Source organism: Oenanthe melanoleuca, unplaced genomic scaffold (assembly GCF_029582105.1).
Source record: "Oenanthe melanoleuca isolate GR-GAL-2019-014 unplaced genomic scaffold, OMel1.0 S239, whole genome shotgun sequence".
Taxonomy (NCBI): domain Eukaryota; kingdom Metazoa; phylum Chordata; class Aves; order Passeriformes; family Muscicapidae; genus Oenanthe; species Oenanthe melanoleuca.
Genome location: NW_026612888.1, coordinates 1 through 25,006, shown reverse-complemented (window position 1 = coordinate 25,006; position 25,006 = coordinate 1). Strand labels below are relative to the sequence as shown.

Genomic DNA, 25,006 nt, shown 5'->3' with positions numbered 1-25,006 from the left:
GCTTTTGTCGGCACTGTGGAGATGACATTGCTGGTTTGGTACCAAGGAAAGTAAAAACTGTTGCAGAGAAGTTTAACTTGAGCTTTCCTCCTAGTGAGATAATTAGCCCAGAGAAACAACAGCCCTTCCAGAATTTGTTGAAGGAATACTTTACATCTTTGACCAAACACCTGAAAAGGGACCACAGGGAGCTACAAAATATTGAAAGACAAAACAGGTGACAATTGAAAGTTGCTTTTTACTTATGAATAAAAATTAGTTTCTTTAAGAAATGCCTAGATTTGTTGCAGTATTTATGAACAGAGTCTGTTAGCAATGTGTAGAAATAAGTGTGCTCTGCAGTGTTTCTAAAAAAATTTCTAAATTTGTTCTGAATACTTAAAAGCAGACTCTTTGAATATATTTTAAAGGAAAAGGAGGTTAACCTTTAGCTGTAATTCTCTTTACTCTGTTTGGTGCTGTTTCCTTTATCAGCATGAGAGCAGTGCTGCTTTCCCAGCTGGTACTGTCCTTTTCCAGTTGGCACAATCTGATTTCTCCCTTTTCCACCCACATGTATCTAGTGAAGCATATGCCACAATTGCTTTGGCTTGTTTACTTTTTTTAGTGTACCAGGATGAAGGAAAACATAGGTTAAATTAAGAAGGTACCTGTTACACTCCAAGGTGGGCAAATATATATTAAATAAATGTATTAAAATGTCAGAGAGCATAGACAAGCTGATGAAAGTCCTCCTAAATATTTATATGTAGTACTAATGTTGCAGGGTATGAATATGCAGACCTTGAGATCTGAATAATTTTTTTTCTGCCATGTTTATGTTGTTTAATAATTGTTGGCTCTAAAGCATCCTGAATTCTCATTATTGGAGCCAGCCTAAACCCAAATGCTATTCTTAAAACAGTCATTCTTAATTTCTTCTGGAAGCATTCCAGTCAGATAGAAACGAACATGCTGCTGTGTATAGACACGTATTTTGGCTGGAACGCTGGACATCCATCCAGAGCCAAATGTATGCTTGGAACGCATTAAATTTTTATGTTTCCAGAGCAAGAATCCATTGTGCTGATGAGTTTTGTGCTGCAGTCCTATCTGGTCTCAGCCAAGTGTTGAATTTCACAGGATCATAAACTGACTTTTGAGGTACTGTTATTTCTATGAGTACCTTACTAGTTCAAAGTGTGTTACTGGCTTTGGTGTAATTTTTTTAAAGTGAATGAATATGAACCTTTCTAGTTTCAATTGTCATTGGTTCTGGGTACATTGATTCTGGTGTTTCAGTGAGTGGGTGATACAAAGTCTGTATGATAGGAAATAGAGTGAAAAAAGTTTGAGAGGTATAAAATATGTTAAGAAACCAAGACGCAGAAAGAATGTAAACAATGTGGGAGAGAGAAATATACTGTAATATTTACTTGTACAACTGGATAAAAATGACTGGACAGAGCCTGAGCAGCCTGGTCTGACCTCATCACTGAGCCTGCTTTGAGTAGATCAGACAAGGGCAGATGAGGGACCTCTTTGAGCATCTTGTCATCTGAATTATCCTTGTGAACTTGGGTGCACAGCTTTGTTTTGGGGATGGAATATGAAGAGCTATCATTTGTCACTGGATTAAGAGAACTCTGTTATTTCTCTCTCTGAACTTTAAGGTGTTTATTTTAACTCCTTAATAAAAGTTGAGGAATAAGTTTTGTTAAGTAGGACATCAAAAATCTTTCCTACCAGATTTTATTTGTTTACAACATCTATAACAGCTTTGTGGCGTTTGCTTGCTTTGGAAGTGCAGGGCATGAGGAGGGCAAGACAGAAATTTGCTGAATAAGAGGTCTATGAATATTATAGAAATCTTCCTAAACTGTGGATTTTGGAAAAGTGATTGTGCAGTTGATTCCTTACTTGCTTTTGAATTGTTTTGTGGGTGGCAGGTTTTTGGGGTGTTTTTGTTTGATTGGGTTGGTTTTAATTTTTTTTTTTTTTTTTTTTTTTGAAAGTCCAGTAACACTATTGGTAAAGCAGTTCTCTGTGTATTAAAAATCACATCCATTTTGCTGCAGTTTTTATTCATAGTGTTATGCCGTAATCAATGAAGTGAATAGGGAGTGAACTGTTTCCTTTTGTGCATCAACTGCATCACATGTTTAGGTTATGATATTTGTCAGGTAAATAACTCGTCAATTTATTTCTCTCAGGAGAATGACAGTAAAATAATTTAAGCTGTACAGTTCAGTTGAATTAATTGAAAATTACTATGCTAAATTAACAGTGCTTTAGTGCTGTGTTACCTATGGAATCATTTAGGTAAAATTAAAGCAGACTCAGGCATTGCTGGTTAAATGGATAGTTAGGAAAAAGTACCTTGAGTTATGCTTTGGCATTACTGTCGACATAACACAGAACCTGTTGGTCATTTGGTTACACAGCTGAGAGTACAACAAAACTTGCCAGGTTGTGTCATGGGAAGGAAACACCTTGATTCCCAAATTCTGGAGAGAGTTTTCAAAAATAATTTTTAGCTACGGAAGAAACTTCTTTTGTCTAAATTAAGGATGTTTTTAAGATGTGCTGAATTTGCCTTGTGCTTTGGAGAGACATAAAGTAAGACAAGTACTGTGTGCTGTACTTGCAATTGTATTCAGAGGTGAACTGTGCTTTTTAAAGTTTGCTTCATTTGCTTTAGCTTCTTTGAATTTGCTAACACTTGTCTTCTTGGAACTGAAATTGAGAACTGAAGGTCTTGTACTATTGTTACAATTTTTTTGTGTTTTAATATGAGCACAGAGCTTCAATGCTCATGTTTATAATGCTGCTGGTTTAAAGTATGTATGCAATGGACAGCGGTCTCCATGGAAAAGCTATGAACTCACTCTTAATGTGTTTCCTGAATCCAAACTGAATTTCACAACTACTGCACTTCACAAATAGTCAGTGGTTATTTAATTTGTTGATTTTTTTTTTTTTTGCTGTACTTTGCAGGAGCAGGCAGTACATGCTAAATAAATGTGTTTTGTCAGAGAAATAGAAGTTTTGCCAGCATTAAGGCTTCTTGCTCTCTGGCTAGACACTTGTGTCCACTTCTGGTTCTGAGCAGGGATAAGGGATTTTGTTGCTTGCCCTGTGAATGTGTACGATGAATGACTTTTGTTTTACAATTAACCTGAAACAAGAAAACTGATATTCCCTCAACTTACATTGCTTTAACTATTTCAGTATTCTTATGCCACAAAATGCTTGTGTCTTTTGGCAAGACTGTGACTGTTTGCTTGTTGCAAAATAAAAGCCTAATGGTATTGGAATCCTACAGACGATAATGTAAAGATACAACCTGCTTTGGGAATTGTGGCATTTGCACCTTTTTTCAGACTTCTGATGCTTTCATCTCAGTACAGGGTGTCTGGTCAGTGGTTCCAGCATTTGTAAGCAGTGCTTAGAGTCCTTCAGATGCAAGTTATTTTTGACAACAGATTTCAATTTTAAAAATTATTAATCGAAGCAAATATGAAAAGTTTTGTAAAAGAAAATAAAGAGTAGCTGAAGAAACAAATGTAACTGCTTATAATTTGTACTAATAGCCTTGAAATAACTTGGTTTGTTGGAAAATCGGTGGGCTGCTTGGAAATTTTTTGACCTTCCTTGTGATAATAGCTCATGTAATCATTTAAACAGTATGGAAATGGATTGTTACAGGTGCAAAACAACTTTTATCTAGCTTGTTGATAAAGTAGAATATTTTATTTTACTATGTAAGTCTTTTTAGGACTATTATAATCTAATTGTAGCAAAGACTAAGCAGGCCTTTCTCTTTGGACGTGGAAGCTGGAGCTTCTTTGACTGTACTGCCCTCAGTGGGATTGAAGTTGGAACTTCAGTGTGGGTTGGAAAAAGAATAATGTCACTTAAATGTTTGCTATTGTGGTCTAAACTAGAATTGTTACAGTTCCCTCACAGAGGTCAAGTTAGTTTTGCTCAGAGAAATTCCTAATGGTTCAGCATAGCTTGGAAACATTTTAAGGAAAAAGGTGGTCTTACTGTAAGTTTGTTTTTTGTAGACGCATTCTTCACTCCAAAGGAGAGCTGAGTGAAGATCGACACAAGCAATATGAGGAATTTGCAATGTCGTATCAGAAGCTGTTGGCAAATTCTCAGTCTCTGGCTGATCTTTTGGATGAGAACATGCCTGACCTCCCCCAGGAGAAACCTACGCCCGAGGGTAAGCCAGATTCTAAAGCAGGTCAACAGAGCCCTGGACTGGCTTAGATGTGGTGGAAAAACTAACCAAACCCTCCTGCCAATGTGTTCTTTCTGCTGGTTTCATTTCATTCAGCCTTTCCCCCTGAAGGATAGCAGCTAATGAATAATACTTTTTTCTTTTTTTTTTTAATTAAAGTAATTATGCCTAATATGTAGCCATAACTATTACATATTCTCTGTAGTTATGGAAATGTAGATATCTCTTTAGGTTTGTTTTGTTTCTGGGAATAGAATAATAAATTGAAAATTAAAAATGTTTTTAACCTGATCCTTTCCTTTAATATTATGCAGGTTTTAGTATTTAAAAACTGTTAAGAGTTTTAAAAGCTGATAGTGTTGAAAAATACGTTTGAAGTCTATTTTTAGGTCATGATGTTATGGGCAGGAACATATTGTTGAGCCAGATAAGTCACTAGGTGTGGCTCTCTGGCCTCATGAGCAGAGGTGCAGCTTTCAATGCCTCTAAATCAACGCTTTGAGATTCGTTGAGATGTTGTTGAAACCAATTTTTTGCCTCAAATTATCTTGAACTTTAAAAAGCTGTATTTCTTGAATGCCTCTAAATATTAAATTGTTCTTTTTAAACTTCATTCTTAAAACCCAGTAGGGTACAGTTCATCATACTCAAAGTGATTTCTTTTAATGCTAATGTTATTGAAGTGTGTTATAAATTTCTAATATCACATAATGTGCTGCTTAGTTTTTCTTGATTTGAGTGCCGCTGATTCTGTCTGTATTTTCAATCAAAATGAAATTTATAATTTTAAGATAATTTCTTGTTGTTTAATACTAAGATTGAATTGTTAAAAACACTTTCAAGTATGCATTGAAATATTTAGGTGAAAACAGAGGTAGCAATAAATAGTTTAACGCTTTCCTAGAAGGACTGTTAATATCTAAGGTGCCTCCTCATAGAAGATAGTAAATTTGTGTAAATAACTTTCTTATGGTTTCACTGTTTTTGCAGAACATGGACCTGGTATTGATATTTTCACACCAGGAAAGCCTGGAGAATATGACCTGGAGGGGGGTATCTGGGAAGATGAAGATGCTAGAAACTTCTATGAGAATCTCATTGACTTGAAGGCTTTTGTGCCAGCAATTTTGTTTAAAGATAATGAAAAATATTCCCAGAGCAAGGATTCCAGCAAAGATGAATCAAGAGGTAGGATGCTTAGATGACTGTTTTCTTCAGTATATCTTGTCCAACAGATAAACAAGCTTGATGGTAGTAATGAGCCTTTAATGAAATAATTTGTGGTAATTGGGACAGTACATCAGTTGGATTAATTTTTCAGCAATAAATTAGGTGGGGTAGGGATTATATCTGGTTATTAAGGAAGGAAAAAAGTAAATGCATTTTAATATTGTTAGAACTATAAATTTCAAGTAATTGGAGATTAACCAGTGTGAGTGGATACTAAGTTTTCTGTGAGAAATGAGAAGATTTTTCCCTTTTTTGCAGATTTTAGTGTGTGGGGGTTTTTTCCATTGTTATTTTCTTATTAAATTACTAATGGTAGGTGACTTTGTCAGCAGAAAATTTCACTAGATTAGAAGGCATGGATGGTTCCTCACTTCTAACACATCTCTCGGATCACAACCAGGCATGTGCAGACTTCAGGCACAGTGGGATGAAAAGTCACCATCTCTGGCTCAAAGTGTAATAAAAGATGCATGTATGGAGAATTCTGACATTTCTCTGTAATAACCTTTAGATATTGGAGCAGCTTGCCCAGGCAGACTGGAATCTGTCTTACTATTTTAAAACAATTGGAAAAACATCTGAGAAGTCTGGTGTGAATGGTGTTTGTCCACTTTGACCAAAAGGTTATCTAAAACTGGAGATATCAGTAAAATCCATTCCAGATTAATTTTGTCTATGATTCTAAACATGTTACTTGTTTATGGATCTATATTTCCATATGATGTGTGCACTGTTTAGAAGTTGTCACACTCAGCTTTGAAAAATTTTAGAGTTTTAATTAGGTTATCTGCCTTGAAATTTATTTTTTTAAATTAAGCATAATCTCTTGGAAAAATGCTCAGTGTTGGACCAGTGTTGTGGTCCAAGAAAAAATATTAACTATTCTTTTCTGAATGTTTATCAGATTCAGATATTTTGTTCGAGGAATGTAATAATCTTTACTTGACTTTTTATATAGCATGTTATTTCCTCCTGTTCTGCTTTTTCCTTTTTTTTTCTTAATTTGTGTAGAAGATTTTCCATGAAGACACTAAAGAGATGTAGGTTTAGCAGCATTAATCTTTCTGAATTCTAATAATGAATGCATATATTTAACAATTTATTAGTATTTATTTGGTATTTCTGTATAACTTGTAAATAGATTCAAAAGATGCCAAAGATAATAAGGAAGCAGCTGGAAATGAGGATCTGGAATTGGAGCTGGAGAACCTGGATATTAATGATGATGCACTGGAGTTGGACTGTGGAGATGAGGCAGAAGATCTTACAAAGAAGCTTCTTGATGAGCAAGGTAAAAATAATTGATTTTAAGAATTCTTTTTCTTCTTGATGTTGTGTTTTTTAAACTTGTTTTAATTTGTGGATTTGTAGAGTGCATTTAGGGCAATTTATTTATTTATTTATAAAACTGGTAGCTAGGAACTTTTAGGATTGTGATGGATGTTTTTGTAGCAAGTCATTTAGATACAAGTGAAAATCATTTTAAAGATGTTTATGTAGTGAAAATTACCGATTCCTTCACACAGCTTTTAAAAGTAAGCAGATGTAGAGGCAGTTGCCTGAAAAGTGACTACAAAGAGGAATGAATACTTAACAAGTAAACATTACAAATGCACTGTTTGGGGAATATCTTTGTAAATTATTATATTTCATAGCTTAAAGATGTCTGCTGCTTGTTTATTTCCCTCTGTTAGAACAAGAGGATGAAGAAGCCAGTACTGGATCTCATTTAAAACTCATAGTAGATGCTTTTCTTCAGCAGCTTCCAAATTGTGTCAACAGAGACCTCATAGACAAGGTATGGTCATAGTTTCAGTTTTTTGCCCTCTTAAAAGCCATAATGATAGGAAATAAAGACTTCAAGCTTTTGACAGTAGCTGAATTAATTTTTAATCAGTCTGTATTCCTCTCAATGGAGATGTTATCTAACTATGCCAGTTCTAGCCAAAACTGAAGATTTTTCTTTATGATTCTTGTTAAAACAGTTGCATGTAGTAGGATAGCTCTGTAAAAGCAATGTTTAACACCATCTTCTGTTGCTTTATTGAAAACCCACTGCATTAAAGTGAAATATTTTATTAACTTTCCTCTTTATAGGCAGCAATGGATTTTTGCATGAATATGAATACAAAAGCCAACAGAAGAAAACTGGTACGAGCCCTTTTCATAGTTCCTAGACAAAGGTAAGAATGGAAGGGGATCAAGCTGGATCCACCCATTTATTATTTAATTTACGATGTGCATATATTTTTTAAAGCCAGTGTATATTCAGTTTATTTATTCCTGATGTGCACTTTTGGAGTGGTTATGCTGAAGCACCAAAGAAATATTTAGAATCAATGATCCAGCCTGCTGGTAATCATGAAATGTATCAAAATACAATGGCAAAAGAATTTCTTTTTCACAGCTTAGAATATCTACAGCAATGTAAATCAGCAGGAACACTTAGACTTCTGTCTTCAGCTCTGCTATAATAGAGAATTTTCTGTACTTCTGAAATGGAAGTGGCTTTTTGGCTGATCTATGACCATACAGTGATGTTTGTACCATTGCCCTGTATCGTTTCCTGGTGCTGTAGGTTCTAGATTGCTGACGTTGATTATTAACTCTTGGAACCTCTTTGAAAATCCTTTATTCTCTTTGCATAATATGCTAAATTGTACTAGGTGAATGGTATCTGGAGAAACTTGTAGATGTGCACAGTGAAAGGAAGTACTTTCAAATAGGATCAGTATGACAAGGCTTGTAAATTCAGCAGTGTGATTTCACAGATTGCATGAAAGCAAAAGTTAAATTCCTGATATATTGCACTGTTAAAAATGTGTCTATGATCAGGCTGTACTATAAACAGGGTTAAGAAATTCCTAGAGCATACATAGTTTCCTCATGGCCATTGATTTGTGATCTTCCCAGTGATACTTCCATTGCCCTAGAGATTTGTATTAAAAGTAATAATAATTTTTAAAATATGAACTTTTCTCTCAGAACTCAACAGAGCAGGATAGGTGGTGGGATAGCCTCCTGGAGCTGCTAGTTTTGTCATGATTCTGGTCTCCAGTAGTTGGAATTAACACTGAAGTGAATGGCTCAGCTGATCTCACTGTTGGTCTTTGATTATAAATATGAAGGGTTCCTAATATAAAGAAATATTAACATTTGATGTACAATTCTTAATTCCTTTTCCTGCTGTCTGTTTTGGGACATACTTGACTAATAAATACTCAAGCCACCTTGATTCTTTTAAGATCTTAAGTTCAGCTGTGTTTATGTGCCTGCGTTGGTGACCCCATCTCTGGGCTACTCAGCTGGAGAAACAGGATGTTGACTGAGCTGCTTGTTCTGGACACAAGCAGTTGGAATGTAAATACCAGCTGAAGATAGATGCAGACAATTTGAAAGGGCAACCTATCCCAATATTTAAGTAAACTGTATTGCTGTGGTTGGTCAAAGAACAGTCTGAGTGTCTTCAACATCATAATTCTTTCTGATGTAGAAAATTCTACATATTCTGCAACACACTGCTTCAAGGCTTTGTGTACTGTCCATTAACAATGATTTTTTTTCTGTATATAACTTCTCTGAACCATAATTATATGGTGTTACCTCCCATTATTGTTGTTCCATGCTTGTTTTTACTAACCCAGGAATTTTTGCAATATCCCTGTGATACTGTGGGAGAAGAGTGCTTTTTATGCTAATGTTTTTGAGGAAGGTTTTTTTGTGAAAGTTTCAGAGGAGTGCTGTCCTTAAGGATGCAGATAAAGCAGTATGTTTTCCAAAAGCATTTAGTTTCCAAGCATATCAGTTAATGCTGCTTAAGTACAGCTGCTTTATTTCCAGCCATAATAAGGTATTTCAAGGACAGAATAAGTTCTCTTTCTTCTTCTGAGGTCACTTCTGGGAAATGTGCAGGCATAACAGTTTCATCAAAAAAATGTAAAACTGTTTTTTTGTTTGAGGTGCAAAACAGACACTGGGAAATCAAAGTAATTATGTAGTGTTGCCAGGGAGCTTTCTTGCTACCACTAGGGTTGGATAGATTGGGACAAATCAGGATTCTTCAGGACAGAAATCTTAATTTGACAAAAAAGGCCATTTCTTCCTCAACTCACTGTAAATCAGTGTTAGAATACATCTCTGTTGAATACTGATGAATGGATCGCATTTACATTTTCAGCTGTGATTTGAAGCTCCAACCCAACAGAACAGAAGGCCTTTTAAAAAGATTTTTCAATGCCAGTATACAAGTGGCTTTCACATTTGCATTGAAGGATTGATTTAAAGCTAAATATTAGCCTTTTAATCCAGAACTGCAGACTGTGATTTAACCCTTACTGCTTGCAACTTTAGGACTTTTGTGTGGTTCTTTGCTGTCTAACTGAATTATCTTCCTATATGCAGAATGATTTAGGTTTACCAGAATACTGTAATCCTGTAAATTATTTTCTTTTAACTTCAATACGAGAAGTCTGAAATATTTTCTTAGGTTTTAAATTCTACACAATTCCAGATAAATGTTAAGCAGTATATAGGGGCTGTTGTGGCTTATGATATTTTTTGGTGTTCCCATCTCTGGTGATCTGTGAAGCTGCAAGTTTACCTGCAGTAAGAGAAATTGTTCATGTGGAGATTTTTAGTGTTATTATTGGTTGGTCTTAATTCAGAAGTTAGCTGCTTCTTAAGTGTTAATAGTTGTGCACATTTTAACTCAAAAGCTGCAAGCCTCCAGTGTATTTACTGTCAGCTTTTCATCCTGAGACTTCTCTGTACCGAGGTCCTTTTTGTTCAATTGAACTTGACTCATTGGTGTTTCAGTGACCTGTTTCAGTTGAGGGTAAAATTAAGGGATGTGCTTGAGATCAAGGAGTTTTATGTCCTGGCGAAGAAATAAAAGCCAAAAGTGCTTCCCTGGTAACATTCCAATTCCACATCATCCTTCTCTTCCCACTGAGCAGTGTGGGTGGCACTTAGTACCTGTTCAGGCCCTGTGAATGCACTGCTTTTACCCATTATGATTGTGCTTGCTATGCAGAAGTTCTGGCTCCATTGCTTCATTCTTTAATCTGTCTTGTAGAGTCACAGAAATTAAGAAATACACAAAATGCCCCTTTGCTCTTCTTGGGCATAGAATTTTGGATGCATCCATTTTAGAGAGATTGCAATTAGGACTTTGAGAAAAGTTTTTCTGTAAGTTGGTTTATGATTGGTTTTGTTTGTTTGGGATTTTTTAAATAAACTTACATTTAAAATGGTAGGAAAAAATATATGATCTTAGATGTTTTACTGAGATCCACAGTGACTAGATTTCAGTCCATGGTATGTGGTCTAAATGACAATGGTCAGAAATGGTGCTTTTTGCTGTGGTGGTGAATACAGCATCCTTAACATGAACTTCAGACAGTGACTGACTCATCCCTGATGCCAGATCTTACTTCATAATCAGAACAGCAGGAAGAGAAGGCAATACTGTGGGGTTTGTAGGGGTTTAGTTAAGTTACTGCCCCCTTCCCAAGAGAAAGAAATGCTTTTGGAGAGAACAAAGCAGAGCATGTACCAGTAGATGGTGCCACTGATACTGGAATGTCTCCACTGCGGAACATGAATTTTTGTCTCCCCTGAGAGGGAGCTCACTCAATCTCTGATTGCCAATTTCAGCATAATTAACCCAAGGCTTTTCCTTATTATATTTCACCTATTTAGAAATATCCAGTCTTAGTATGCTTCCCCATGAAGAAACCTTTTGTATCCTGCAAGGGAATAACAACAATGTCCTCTAAGACACTAATTTTCCCCCAGGTATACTCAGTTTACAGAGATGAAATTATTAACTCTCAGCAGGCAGGTACTTGTTGACACCAGAATAAAACTTTCTGGTATTTGTCTTAAAAGAATTGCCAAACAGAAATCCCCTCAGTTAAATGCACCCTCTTAGTTCTGCCACAGTCCTCTCTTAGTTTAGCTTTTGTGGGTGAGTGTGAAGTAGTGAGACTTTCACTTCTCTCAAAGTTAATGGCTAAATGCTTAATAACGTGGTAGTAATTTGCTGTGGGTAGTCAGCCTTGACTGCGTGTTCCAACCAGCTTGAAAAATGTAAATATTGCTTCAGTTATTGATTAACAAAAGAGATAAAACCTGTTAAATAGGTAACTGAGGTAACCACAATGTTTCACCAGGAGTCTTGTGTGTTATCAGGAAGCTGCCTGGTTATGCTTTTTGTGGGGGGGAGTATATTCTGATGGTTCTAACCCACAATTTAAATACATAATTGTCTTTTTTTTCTGTAAGTGGGTATTAAATGTCTTGGAAATGAGCTCCAGTGACATAGAAGCAGAAAGGAGAAAGCAGGCAGTTGTGATGGCTTTTGTTTGTTTTGTCTTGATGCTTTGTGCCAGCATAAGCTCTGTGTATCAACTGTGCTGTTGGATTTTTTTTTGTCAGCATATTTTTTCTTTTCCTTTTCCTTTCCTGAGCAGGGAAAACCTTAATCCCTCATAAAGTGTAAACTCAAGATGCATTTTTCCCTTACAGATAATTTCCCACTAGAAGCATGCAAATTTAGGATGTTCCTCTCCACTTACTTTGGCTTGTTCTAGAGTTTATCTGTTTACTGCATTAACTCAACATTCTGAAAATAAACTGAAAATACTTCCTTCAGCTTGTTAAATGATATTATGAGGCCTCAGAGTGCAGTTAGTTTCTCTGCATTTAAAACTGATATATACACAGCTGGTTTGCATAAATGTGCAAAGGAAGTGGGTGTGAAGGCATGTAATTAATACAAGAGAGAAGGAAATAAGGAAATTCTGTAGAAAACTTGGAAATATTGCCATTTGTGGGAGTTCCAGTAGTGTTTTTGGGAAAAGGGTGGCCACATCACATCTGCTCAACTTTGTTTTATGTAATAACTACTACATTAATTCAGAAGTTTCCCACCTTAAAAGTAAAGATATTCTCTGTCTTCCTGGTTATGTCTACTGTTTTTCAGAAAAAAATGTTAATATCTTGCCATAACCCATGGCCTTAAGAACCTTTTTTGCATGTCAAGATGGATCTGAATTTTCTTTCTGTTTGGTAATTTATTGAAGGTCAAATTCTGTAGTTGATGGTATTCAGCATTTTTCCTATGGCAGAAGCTAAAAACAACTGTGAAGTATTCCAACAGGATATGGTGGTTTACTTTGGAGTGTTATTCTTAAATGATATTGCGTTCTGAAGTGGGCCAAGAAAATTGCATGTATGTAGTTCTGTCAGTGCATTGACTCTTTTCACAAGTAAAATGGTACCCATATTTGTACACATAAATACATTTTTGTCTATAAATTATCTATTTTATCCTCTCCTTTGTTTGCAGATTGGATTTGCTACCATTTTATGCAAGACTGGTTGCCACACTGCATCCCTGTATGTCTGACGTAGCAGAGGATCTGTGTTCCATGCTGAAAGGGGATTTCAGATTCCATGTATGTTTTAGTGAATTAGTTTTTTACTAAAACCAGATTAACCAATCTCATAAGTCGTCCTTTGTGGTAAAAACACACTTTGTGTTGTGTAGATATTACTTCTAAAATTCAGTGAATATTTTTCTGTCAGCTCAGCAGTTCTAGAAAAAAAAGAAGAGAATTTTTTGTTACTTTGTAAGTCCTTGTAGAAGTTTTGCTTTTACAACTTTCCATATGTGCTTACATATTTATATAAATGAACTGTACAACAGTTGGAACAGACATTACAAAAATTAGAAACTGCTCCATCTGTGTGAAGAGTTTTCTATAAATTAATAATTTGCTTTTAAAATGAGACATTTCCCACTACAAGGCTACTGTTGTAGTGATCATTATTATAATATAGTATTTAATTCAAATTAGATTTTAGAATTTCTATCTATCAGAATTTTCCACGTAAATGTATTTTTCAGTGTTGTTTCCTTTGCTTTTAAATGTTATAATAAAATTTGTTATGGTGCACAGTGGTGATGTAATCACCATTTTCTGAGTTTCATGGCACAGATTTTAATTTTGTTTTCTAATATTGACATTAAAAATGTATATAAATTGCTCAGAATTACTTAAATCTTAACTGTGTTAACTTTCTCAGAAAAACCTCTTTCTGTTGGGGAAATACAGTTTTCTATTTTGCAGATTATGTTTAGACGTAGATACATATTTTTGTTTTGCTTCTAAATTTATCCTAAATGTCTATAATTTTAAAAGTCTGCACATTACTAAATCTGACTTGAAAAATTCATCAGTATTTAGTAATTCCTTGAGATCAGCACAAGTGGCCCTATTCACATAGAAACTTCTTACTGATTCTGAAAATATAGAATCTAAAATACTTTATCGCTGCTTCACTGTGGCAAAGGAGGAGGATCTATGTGTGCAGGTATGTTAGAGGAATTAATTGCTTTGGGGGGTGGGGAGAAGGGGTGAAGATTTGAAATCTTCTGAAGAAACAAGGTCATAGGGAGAGTTTTAGGAAACCCAATGAGAAGTAAAGGTGGAGCTGTAGGAACCAAATCAATACCAAACACTGCTGAATTCCCGAGTATATTTTGTGCATGTTCAGATCAAAGTAATTTAGAAGAAGTGGGTATTTTTGAGGGCCTATAATCAATTTTTGGTTGTTTTTTAGGTAAGAAAAAAGGACCAGATCAACATTGAAACAAAGAATAAAACTGTGAGATTTATTGGTGAGCTTACCAAGTTCAAGATGTTCTCCAAGAACGATACTCTCCACTGTCTAAAGGTTGGTGTTGTGATAGTCCTGTACTCCTTTGTATGCTGATAATGCATCCCCATCCTATTCCCCTTCATTTACCTGCTGATGATGTTACCTGAATTCATTACATGGAGTGTTTTAAACCCTAGTGTCTGTGGCTGCTGTGTGTGAGGAGACTTTTACAGCTGCTATAGAAGTTAAATGTTTTACCTCTTCTAATGGGAGGAGTATATTAAAATAAACTTCCACATTTGGACATAACAACATGGCAGACATTGCTACTTATTAATCTGCTGTACATTGCACAACTTCCATAATGTTGATTTCAATTAATGTTTTTGTGGAGAAAATAACAGTAGGGGAGAAGGACTGGAGGGAAAAAGCATTTCAGTGATGCAAGGTGAGGCTTTTATGCCATTTTAGCAGGTGCTTTTGTTTGTTGAGGAACAAAACATCTTTGGAAAACATTAATCTCTAGGCACATCATCTCACTTTGCATGCTGATAAACATTCAAACCTTGATGTCAAGTCCAAAACTAAAAATAGGTTTTAAAAAATAAATGTGCCTTTAATAAAAGATGCTTGAGATTCACATCTTAACATCACTTTCTTTATGAATAGTTTCTATTCATTGACTTGTTAGATATCAAAGCTGAATTCCTAAAGAAACCATAATCACTCAAAATTTCACCTCTCTTGTCTATAAAGTGCAAAGCTGTATTAATTATAGTTACTGCTTAACTTAAAACAGTGTAGTTAAGTGTGCTCTGAGGTTACTGTGCTCTTGTGCAGTATTATTGGCTGATTTGGGTGGGGTTTTTATGCTGGTCTTTCAAAACATCTTGTTCTTCTGAAGTCTAAATTTGGGAGTCTATACACTGTTCTTAGAAGAATTTTAAAATGAGATTAATCTTTTAAATATTCATAGAATGGTTTGGGTTGGATGGGACTTTAAAGATCACCTGGTTCCAACCCCCTGTCTTGGACAGAGACACTTTGCTCCTAGACCTGGTTGCTCAGAGCTCCATCCAATCTGGCCTTGAACACTTCCAGGGATGGGCAACCTCTGTCAGGGCCTTGCCAATCCGAACATCCTAATGGATCAGTGAAATCCATTTGCATTTATTCCATAAAGAATTTAGGACACCAGCATAGTGTCCAGTCTGGTAGATATAACTTCATGCTTTCTGCAGCTGAAAATGGTGTTTAACAAGCTGTGCTTTTATATAAATACATACCAGATGCTTCTGTCAGACTTCTCTCATCACCATATTGAAATGGCATGTACCTTGCTGGAAACCTGTGGAAGATTCCTCTTCAGATCACCAGAATCTCACTTAAGAACCAGCGTTCTTTTGGTAAGAGAAAACTTCTTGTCTTATGGGGGAGGTTGTCATGTCCCAACTTAAAGCAATTACTTCTTTTTGAAACTATTTTAGAAACTCCAGTTGACCAAAAAATCTCTTCATGACCTGAAAGAAAATGTATAAAAGATAATTCAATTTCTGAAGAAAAAAGCAACTGCTTTTGAACTACCAGTAACAGAGACAGAGCAAACCTAAAGGATGAGGTTGAAAGAAGATTGTAGCTGTACCTGAACATGCCTGAAATAGTGTTTGAGGGGAAGAATAGTAGTGAATGGAACCAGACATAATTTCAACTGGAAGTGAAGACATTTGTGCAAGAGGTGGTTCCTATGCCCTGTATAATGATCTGGGGTTCTAAATATGTGGAAAAAAAAAAAAAAGAAAAAGTTTATGAAGACTCTAAGAAAAGCAGTTTTAGAAACAGATTGGAATTAAAATAAGATTAGAATTGAGATCTCTAAGTCTGGAGAAGTACTGTCAAAGACTTAAAAATAACAGGAACTGATCAAAAAATAAAAAGAATTGAATAAAAAATAACAAGAACTGAATAATACATTTGCTGATTTGGGAGACAATCCTAAAGCTCTGTGTCCAAGGCAAGAGACCGAGTCAGGCATGGTTAAAAGAAGACCTTCAAAGATAGATTCATTTTCTCTTAAACCATTAGTCTTCCTTCTCATGCTCTAGTTAATAGAGAAACAGTTGCATACTTGGGTATATTGTTGAATAATTTCTTTTCCACAAAATACCGGTTTTTTCTGAACCTCTTTGAATGTCTGTTGAGGTGGTACTGTCATGAGAGGAAAGAGATGGGCAAATTAACTGCCAGTTCTTTGGCTCTTGCTTTTTGTAGCAGTGTACTTTGTATCTTGAAAGGTTTGAATCTCAATTTTCTAAAGGGTTGCCAGCTGATGGGTTGTATTGTGAAATATATTCCTTTCCATAGTCTAGTATCTTTCTCTTGAAAATCCTGTTCCATTATACTTAAAAGACATTTTACTCATTGCTGTCACTTTTCGATAGTTAATAAAAATTTTAGAGATCAGGAAAAATTAAATACTTATACCAGAGCTGTTTTTTGTAACTGACTGCATTTAGTGTTATGCACTACAAAAATGCTGACTGTTAGCTGGATTGCTGGAATCTGCTGGATGAATGCTAAACATGGCTTAACTGTGAAGTGCAAGACAAACCACAAACACAGTTTGTATTACTGAGGCTTAAAGCCTCTCAAGGTTTTTGATAAATAGTCTTTACTTATGCATTGAGGAACCAGGAGGAGGTGGAAGATTGCAAATAAGTTTGGAATATCTATTTATTAAGATGTAAAATGGGCTAAATAGGTTTATATTCTGCATCCATCTTAATAGCTGCAACTTCTAGCATTCCCCTAAAAAACCTACAGAGATTAATTTTGACTTAAATAGTCTTACACAAATTGGATCATAGTCTTATGGTACAAGTTAGTGTGAATTGTGGGAAGGATTTTTCCCAAAGCAAGCTGGTAACAATCTTGTGGTAAAAATCTAAGCAATTGTGAAGCTGATCTACTCTTATGGGTAGAATTAAGGCTTGTTGATCCTCTAAATAATTATTGGTCCTAATCTTTACTGCTGACGATGTATTTTGTAATGGGATTCCAAACAGCCTGCATGCCTCCTGTTAGAGACAATGTTGCTTTGTTCTGGTGTGGAAGAAAGTCATATTTAAGAATGGATTTTAAAAGTAATTAAGGAGAAATTACTTATTGAGAAGCAAAATGTGCAGTAAGGACATTGCAAATTTAGTGGCACTAAGCAACTTATTCTAGAGAAACATTTAGTGATCATATCCTGGTTTTGTGGAACTACTTCATGTTTTGCAAATTATTTAGAGATTCTTCTTTTGTTAGGACAATGTTTATTTCTAGTAATGGTCTTCTTGGCAAATCTTTCAATTTCAGTGTCCTTTATGTAATTTAAAATACTAATGTAAAACTAGATTGGCTTTAGGATTGATCAGTTGATAAATGAATTATTTGAATTGGATTATTTGAATTGGAGCTTTAAAATAAGATCAGCTTCATCTTGATCTATGTTCCTGTAACGTAATCAAGTTAAAATGTCAAATTCTTGTATTATATTGCTGTGGTCCTGCTGAAAGAATATTTGAAATTCTGGTATTAAAAGCTTCCTGATGCATTTTTAATCATTTAACTTAGACAATTGCCTTAAGCCTTAGGGCCAGATCACTTGTGTTGATAAATATACAGAAGTTAAGCTACACAGTGGCTTCCTTCTTGGTGTGACTGCTTTTACTGGCGGTGTTGAAACTGTGGGAGATGTTGTTTGTACAGGCAGAGGCTGTAGAAAAGTAAATGCAGTTCATGTAGAGCTGTGTTAATTCTCTATAACAATAATGTGCTTTCAGGAAATTAAAAATTTCCAGTTTGAACTGTTGAAAAGAGTAGCAGGGCAGAGCAGTGCAGGTGTTAAAGGGAAGGAGGAACTGAACAGTTTCAGTACCTTGCTATAATCTGATGTTTAAATATCAGTCATGCTGAAATGCTTTCCAAAATTGAAATTCTCATGATACTTCTCATGATTACTTCTTTTTTTTTTTCCCCTAATGATCACCATATTTTCTTCTGACATGGTTCTGCAATGTATGTTACGTGCAGAGAGATTTTACTACTCACCAAGAAGAAGAACCCAAACAATTTTAATATTTTAACATGGATACTTTAATGTTTGTAGTCTGTTTTAATGCTTTACTTGTGTAGTTCTTCATTTTAGCTTAGCAAAACGAGCACCCAAAGTAGCTGATGAGCTTAAAGTACTTTGGACTGCAGGTCTTGCTTTTTTCTTCTGAATTGTATCAATGTTTTTGCTACTACAAACAGTGTAGTGTTAAGATTTCTCTTTCCTACCTGTGCATCTGATGCCTTAGCTGAAAAAGAATTGAAACAGCTTCTTGAAGTGCTGAAGATTTTTAGTAAGTTGAAATTAAGACTAATACGATCCACTTACAGTTAGAACACACACTCAGGACTGCTCAAAACCCAGTAAATTACAGTGATGTTGGTACCTCAGGTAGTGCATATTGTCTGTTCTGGGAAGAAACATTTTAATCATGAACTATTTATAACAGGAAAATACACAAATTAGATTTAGGGGATGTAAATTTTATTTGCAAGCTCTTCTGCCACTTTCTCTGTTCTGCTTCACTTTGACCCACTTCATTCATCATAGAATGATGAATGCCTTTAAGGCAGCAAAGGTGTATTTTCTCTAGATCTATCTAGAAAAGGTGAAAAATTTTTCTAAGGTAACATTAACACAGTAAAGTTTGGAATTTTCTGCTCTAAGTGTTTTTTCCCCACATAAAACAATTTATGTACTCAGTTGTTAAGTGCTGTGTGTCTGTAGGAAAGTGTGCTGCTACTGAGAGAAATTTCCCATTTGGAAAGGAACAGTCTCACAGGAAGCCAGAGGAAAGACCATTTGTGTGGTGGAAAAGGTTAAGAATGAAATGCCTTAGGGTTGGTGTCAGGCGGAGACCTTCCTGTTGATGACTAAAATCCAGGAGGAAACTTACATTATTTGTTGGGTTACTATGTTACACAAAGCTACCCTTCCTCATTGAATTAGCAGCTGAAACTCAGAGTTAAGGAGCTGTTTGAGTACATTGACATTTTAGTTGAACTGAAATGTCTGCCTTGTAAAAGAAATTTTAAATTATTCAGGTTTAGTGGAAAAGCCACCAGCATGAAAAATAGTGCTTTTTCAGCAATAATCAAAGGAGTTTTAAACTCTTGCTTGGTTTACTGGACTTCTTGAATGGATATACTACGGTTTGTGAGCAGGGATGAAACAGAAGTTACATGTTTATCTTTTTGAATTTGTAAATTGTATAGCCAACCTCTACCACAAAATAAAGTTTACCCAGGTCAGTTTCCTGGTGAGCCACCACAGAGTGATTTAGAATATATAAGATCACTTACAGAGTTACACCAATATACATATAGTTAAACAGATGCATACTAAAAAGTATTTAATAATGGAATTAAGCTCATCCTCAGCTGTAAAAATCGGCAGCTTAGAACTGTTATTTTTGTTCTTGTACAGAATTTTTAGATAAAAGAAGTTTTTAAACTCCACAAAATAAACCTTAACTTACATGTATAAATTGAAGTTTGGAGAAAAGATTAAGTGAAGAAAATCAGGACAATCCTGACAATTAAGCACAGTAATTAGTGCTGAGTCTTGCTTGTGTGATTTTTCCTGAAACGTTACTTTATGGTAGATACTATTTCTCTTCCAGTCGATTCTGTTTGGGTAAATAGCAGTAATGGAGCATGGAATAAGGAAAATTCTGTTGCCTAAACCTTTGGAAATTCAAATGAAATCATCAAAAACTCTGTGGAGTTACATGCTGATGTAAAAGTAGGTTGCCAGTCTTATGATGATTCACTGTGCTTGTGCCAGGACATCAGTAATTCAGCTACTTTAGCTAAATAAAATCTAGATGAAGTGTTTTAAAGAGAGTTCCTAGTAGCCTTATGAACCATTTATCTGAAAAGTAGCATTAAGATTTTGAGTTAAATCTTAAATACTTTTCCAAAACCTTTTGTATCACAGTTGTACCATTATAAAAATAGGGATCAAAAGAAAAACGATCATGGAAAGAGCAACACAGGACCATATATATATATGTACTTTGTCTTGTTTTCTCTCTACCCAAGCTTTTATCTTACTTTCCTGCAACCTTTCACATTTATCCTGTATCCCAAATGTAACTCTAAAAGCCTTTGGCTTGAAAATGTGGTATGTCAGCATCTCTAACTGGTCATTTGCATTTGTTTCCAGGAACAAATGATGAGGAAAAAACAAGCAATGCATCTTGATGCACGCTATGTTACAATGGTAGAAAATGCCTATTACTACTGTAATCCCCCTCCAGCTGAAAAAACTGTGAAGAAAAAACGTCCTCCTTTGCAGGAATATATCCGTAAGCTTCTTTACAAAGATCTCTCCAAGGTCACCACAGAGAAGGTAAATCCTTTAAAAACCTTTAATACAGTTTTTTTACTGAAAGTGGTGTAGTTGTAACTTTGGAAAAGGTTTGGAGAGGGCTATGGTTTTTTCAGTTGCAAGGAAGAGGGATCATTTTTTGTATTCATGAAGAAAGTGGTTTAATTTCTTTTATCGGAGCACGTAGAAACACCAGTTAAGGACCTGTGTTCTCAACAGCATCAAATGCTGAACAAAGGGAGAATGAGATGAGAATCATTGTGTTCTGTACATTGTGTTGGGAGAGTAAGGGACAAAAGCCTTCAGTTAAATACAGACTGTAAGAGTAAGGAAATTATGGAACAGCCTTGGACAGCTTGATCAGTAGCTCAAGGACAGCAGTTGGGTTATGTACATGAAGTCTTCCATTGCCGCTGCAGGTCTGGAGGGTGCCTGGAAGTGAGAGCTAGGTTGTTTGTAGGTGTTAACAGGGATTTCATCCCAGCTAGAAGAGAGGGGGGATGACAGGGAACATCTTGATATTTTACCTGCTAAAATGTGAAGCTTGTCTTAAAATTTGGTTTAGGTCCTGAGACAGATGCGCAAGCTGCCTTGGCAGGATGCAGAAGTAAAGGACTATGTTATATGCTGTATGATCAACATCTGGAATGTGAAATATAATAGTATTCACTGTGTAGCCAACCTCTTAGCAGGGTTGGTCCTTTACCAGGAAGATGTTGGAATTCATGTTGTGGATGGAGTGCTAGAGGATATTCGACTAGGAATGGAGGTAAACAATCGGTATTCTTGCTAAGCTATACTCATCTACTTATGTTGAAAGGAAAACTAAAATAATTATGCTTAAGGAGAGAAATCCTTGGAGTCTCTTTTTTTTTTTTTTTTTTTTTTTTGGTCTGATGACTTTTCTATCTCAGTTATTTGCTTTGTATAGGTTTATTTAAATAACCAGAATAACTGTACCAAAAAAACCCCAACAAAACCAAATTAACAGCATTACTTAAGACAATTGTTTTGCCTCCCTTATCATAGTAAGGCCATAGAATTTATTCTTTGACAGTGTAGACGGATTTACACAACTTCAAGTCACTTTGGAGACCAGTCCATATTTTAAAAGCTGTTACAATTACAAGAATTCTCTGGGTGATGAAAAGTCATCATACATTTAAGATGGAGTGTATGCTAAATGTATTGGAACATAAATACTAGCTGACCAGCTTCCATAACTACTTTTTAATGTTTATTTTCGTGTCATGTATGTAACCATAAATAACCATTCTGTCAACTTTTTCTAGACTTTTTTCCTTTGTCAAAGGTTGGTTGGGTTTGGTTTTTTAATGTTCTATTGTGTCTGCATGATAGAAAGAATTTTCTTGTTCCTTTTTGATAAAGGTTAATCAACCAAAGTTCAACCAACGACGGATCAGCAGTGCCAAGTTTTTGGGGGAGCTTTACAATTATCGAATGGTGGAGTCAGCTGTAATATTTAGAACTCTGTATTCCTTCACCTCGTTTGGTGTGAACCCTGATGGCAGTCCTAGTCCACTGGACCCTCCAGAACACCTTTTCAGAATCAGACTTGTCTGCACTATCCTCGATACCTGTGGGCAGTATTTTGACAGAGGATCCAGCAAGCGAAAACTTGATTGCTTCCTTGTATATTTTCAGGTATTCTAAATTTATGCAGATCTGTAAAGTTCTTTAACAAGCTAATATAAGTCAGTCTGGTACGTATTCATCTCATTGTTCTCTAGCACTGTAATTTGTAGAATCTTGTCTGCCTGGCAGCAGTTTTAGTTTCAAGTGGTATGTTATGTTGAGTTATGCCAAAATGATCAGGAGATGCTCAGTGCTCACATTAGGGTTTGCTGAACTTGAAAAAGAGAAGATTGTTTAGGCTGCTGTCCTCAGCTAATGATTTTTGTAGAGAAAGAGGAGTCAGGTACTTCTCAGGCATGCACGGTGAAAGGATGAAAGGTAATGGGCACAGATTGCAGCAAAGAAAGTTCTGACTCAATAAATGTAGTGAAGTGGGGAAAAGATTTCATCATGAGTGTTTAAACACTGAAATGAGGAATTCTAGACTGTGGAATTAATGCTAAAACTTGCTGGATTTAATTTATCTTTCTTTCTGCTTTTCTCTATACTAAAGGGTATTAAAAAATTAAAATTAAGGTGATAACTTATTTCAAACCTTAAGGATACAAATCACTCATCTGCATGCAAGGTTTAAAATGATATTTTGGAGTTATGAATCTCAGAATGGTTTGAGTTGGAAGACACTTCAAGGATCAACTTGATCCTTGCCATGGGCAGGGACCCCTCCCACTAGACCAAGCTGCTCACAGTGTGAGATGGTCTGATGTTTAAATTCAAAAATAAATGTTTTGGGGAAGACATCATTATATTTTTGTTACACCTAATAATTTCAGCAAGCCTTCCTCTTGGACGTGTAATCTTTTAAGTAAGATTCTGTTACTCATACCTTATTTTCAGATCCAGTTTTTGCAGCACCTTAGTTCTTAAGTTCTACTGTTAGGTTCACTTAAAATCAACATTTATTTTTTACAACGTCACTGTAAGAGGTATATGTGAACTTGTTGTAAAGCAAACTGGATAAGGCACTTGAAGCTGGCTACAGTCTAAAGATTTTTTTTTATGATGTTTCCCCCCCTTTCCCCATAATATGCCCTTGGGGAAATCCATTTTCTTGAAAATATTTAGTGGAAGGAGTCGAAAGCTGATTGGTTACATGGTCATCTCTTGTAGAAAGAGTTTACCCTGAGAAGGCACTTTCTTGTCAGGGCTTCTTTGTTCATCTTCATACTTATAACAGTAGTTATGATTCTTAATGTTTGTGATATCCAGCGTTATCAAACAAGTTTTAGTGATATCAAAATATCTATTAGTTGTATGAAATAGGAGGGTAGTGGCATGAAAGCTTTTGCAGTTTTTACTGTTCAAACATTTTAAATGGCATTTTAAACTTCATAACTTAAATGGTTTATAAACATCAGTTTTCATATAATTGATTTCAATATTTGGTATTCTAGCGCTACGTGTGGTGGAAAAAAAGTCTGGATGTTTGGACAAAAGACCACCCTTTTCCTATAGACATAGACTATATGATCAGTGATACACTGGAACTGCTGAGACCAAAGATAAAGCTCTGCAATTCTCTGGAAGAAGCTGTCAGACAGGTGCAAGACTTGGAACGAGAATTCTTAATTAAATTGGGTAAGAAAATGTGCAAGGGAAGTTTCTGGCAATTTCTGTAGTTCTTAAAATTGTCTCTTTATCATGGTAATAGATAACTGTTGTTATTGTTATGATAATTTCTTCTCATGATAGAAATATTTTTGTAACTTTTAGCATGTTTCTTTCCAATCATCAAAGATACCATAGAGAATCTCTGTAACTCTGAAGTTACAACAGCTATTAAGCTGTTGTAAAAAATTGTCAGTATAAATACTCCTAATGTAATAGTATTTGGAGAGCAGAAATGTGTGTACTAATTTATGGAGTCACATGGTACAAGTGATGAGGAAGAAAATAGTTAATTTTATCAGAAAAATGTAGGAATCACACTAGTTTTAGGAGAAAGCAGTTGGGCTGGCAGCATAGCTCAGTTGAAAATACACTGATTGGTGAGTATCTAAAATTGTTGTCATCATATTAACCTTTAAACCTCTTGTACAAATCTGTTCTTAAAAAACATTGGATACTACTGTCCTCATTACTTGTTAAATGGAGTTGTTTTCTAATCTTCCATTTTTATTTGAAAACAAGCTTGTTCATTAAAAGATTTTATATGAAAATTTTAGTTAGAGCACTTCAACTACTTGGACACATTCAAATTTTAAGAATAAACCTTTAATTCAGTGGGGTGAATATGTCTAGCAGCCACATAAAAGGTTGCAACTTCTGTTTTAGGAGGAACTTCTTCTTTAGTGTGTGTTTATTTAATTGACATGCCTTGAAATTCCCTATGCAGTAACTATGCAGATTAGAATTCTCCTGTGGTTTGATCTAAACTTATGGTTTACATGCTCTCAAAATTATAACCAAGAAGAAATATACAATGAGTTATATAAACTGTAATATTCTCTTGAAAGGTACTTAGCACTTCTTTCCTACAAATAACAGGAGCTTCACAAAACTTTACAGTAATGGCTGACCCTAAGTGCAGCTGGTCTAATGTCAAAAAAGAAATGACAACCTGAATAGTGACTGTGTTGACTCCTCAGTAAATTCCAAGAAGAACTAGTGGCCTAGAAGTCTGACATCAGCAATCCCCTGGAGGATTAAGTGGCTTTGTAAATTAAGAAAAGAAGAAAGAATGTATGAGAACAATAGTGTATGCTGGAAGTTCAGGGGATTTGCACTGAATGACACAAATATTGCAATAGTCATTCTCTAAAAACAGATCTTCATTATTTTCCCGAGTCAGAACCATG

General features: G+C 35.4%; 1 protein-coding gene across 1 annotated transcript; it reads left to right on the top strand.

Moving 5' to 3' along the window:
- Nucleotides 1–6: 6 nt before the first annotated feature.
- Nucleotides 7–23,786, top strand: LOC130266798 (regulator of nonsense transcripts 2; the record flags this gene model as incomplete). Its single annotated transcript, XM_056516057.1, has 13 exons — nucleotides 7–217; nucleotides 4,050–4,210; nucleotides 5,219–5,416; nucleotides 6,600–6,749; nucleotides 7,153–7,256; nucleotides 7,556–7,641; nucleotides 12,810–12,918; nucleotides 14,087–14,200; nucleotides 15,415–15,531; nucleotides 20,388–20,573; nucleotides 21,118–21,321; nucleotides 21,942–22,217; nucleotides 23,603–23,786. Coding segments are annotated over exons 2-13 (1,825 nt in total), but the record flags the coding sequence as incomplete, so codon positions are not given.
- Between the last annotated feature and the right edge of the window lie 1,220 nt (nucleotides 23,787–25,006).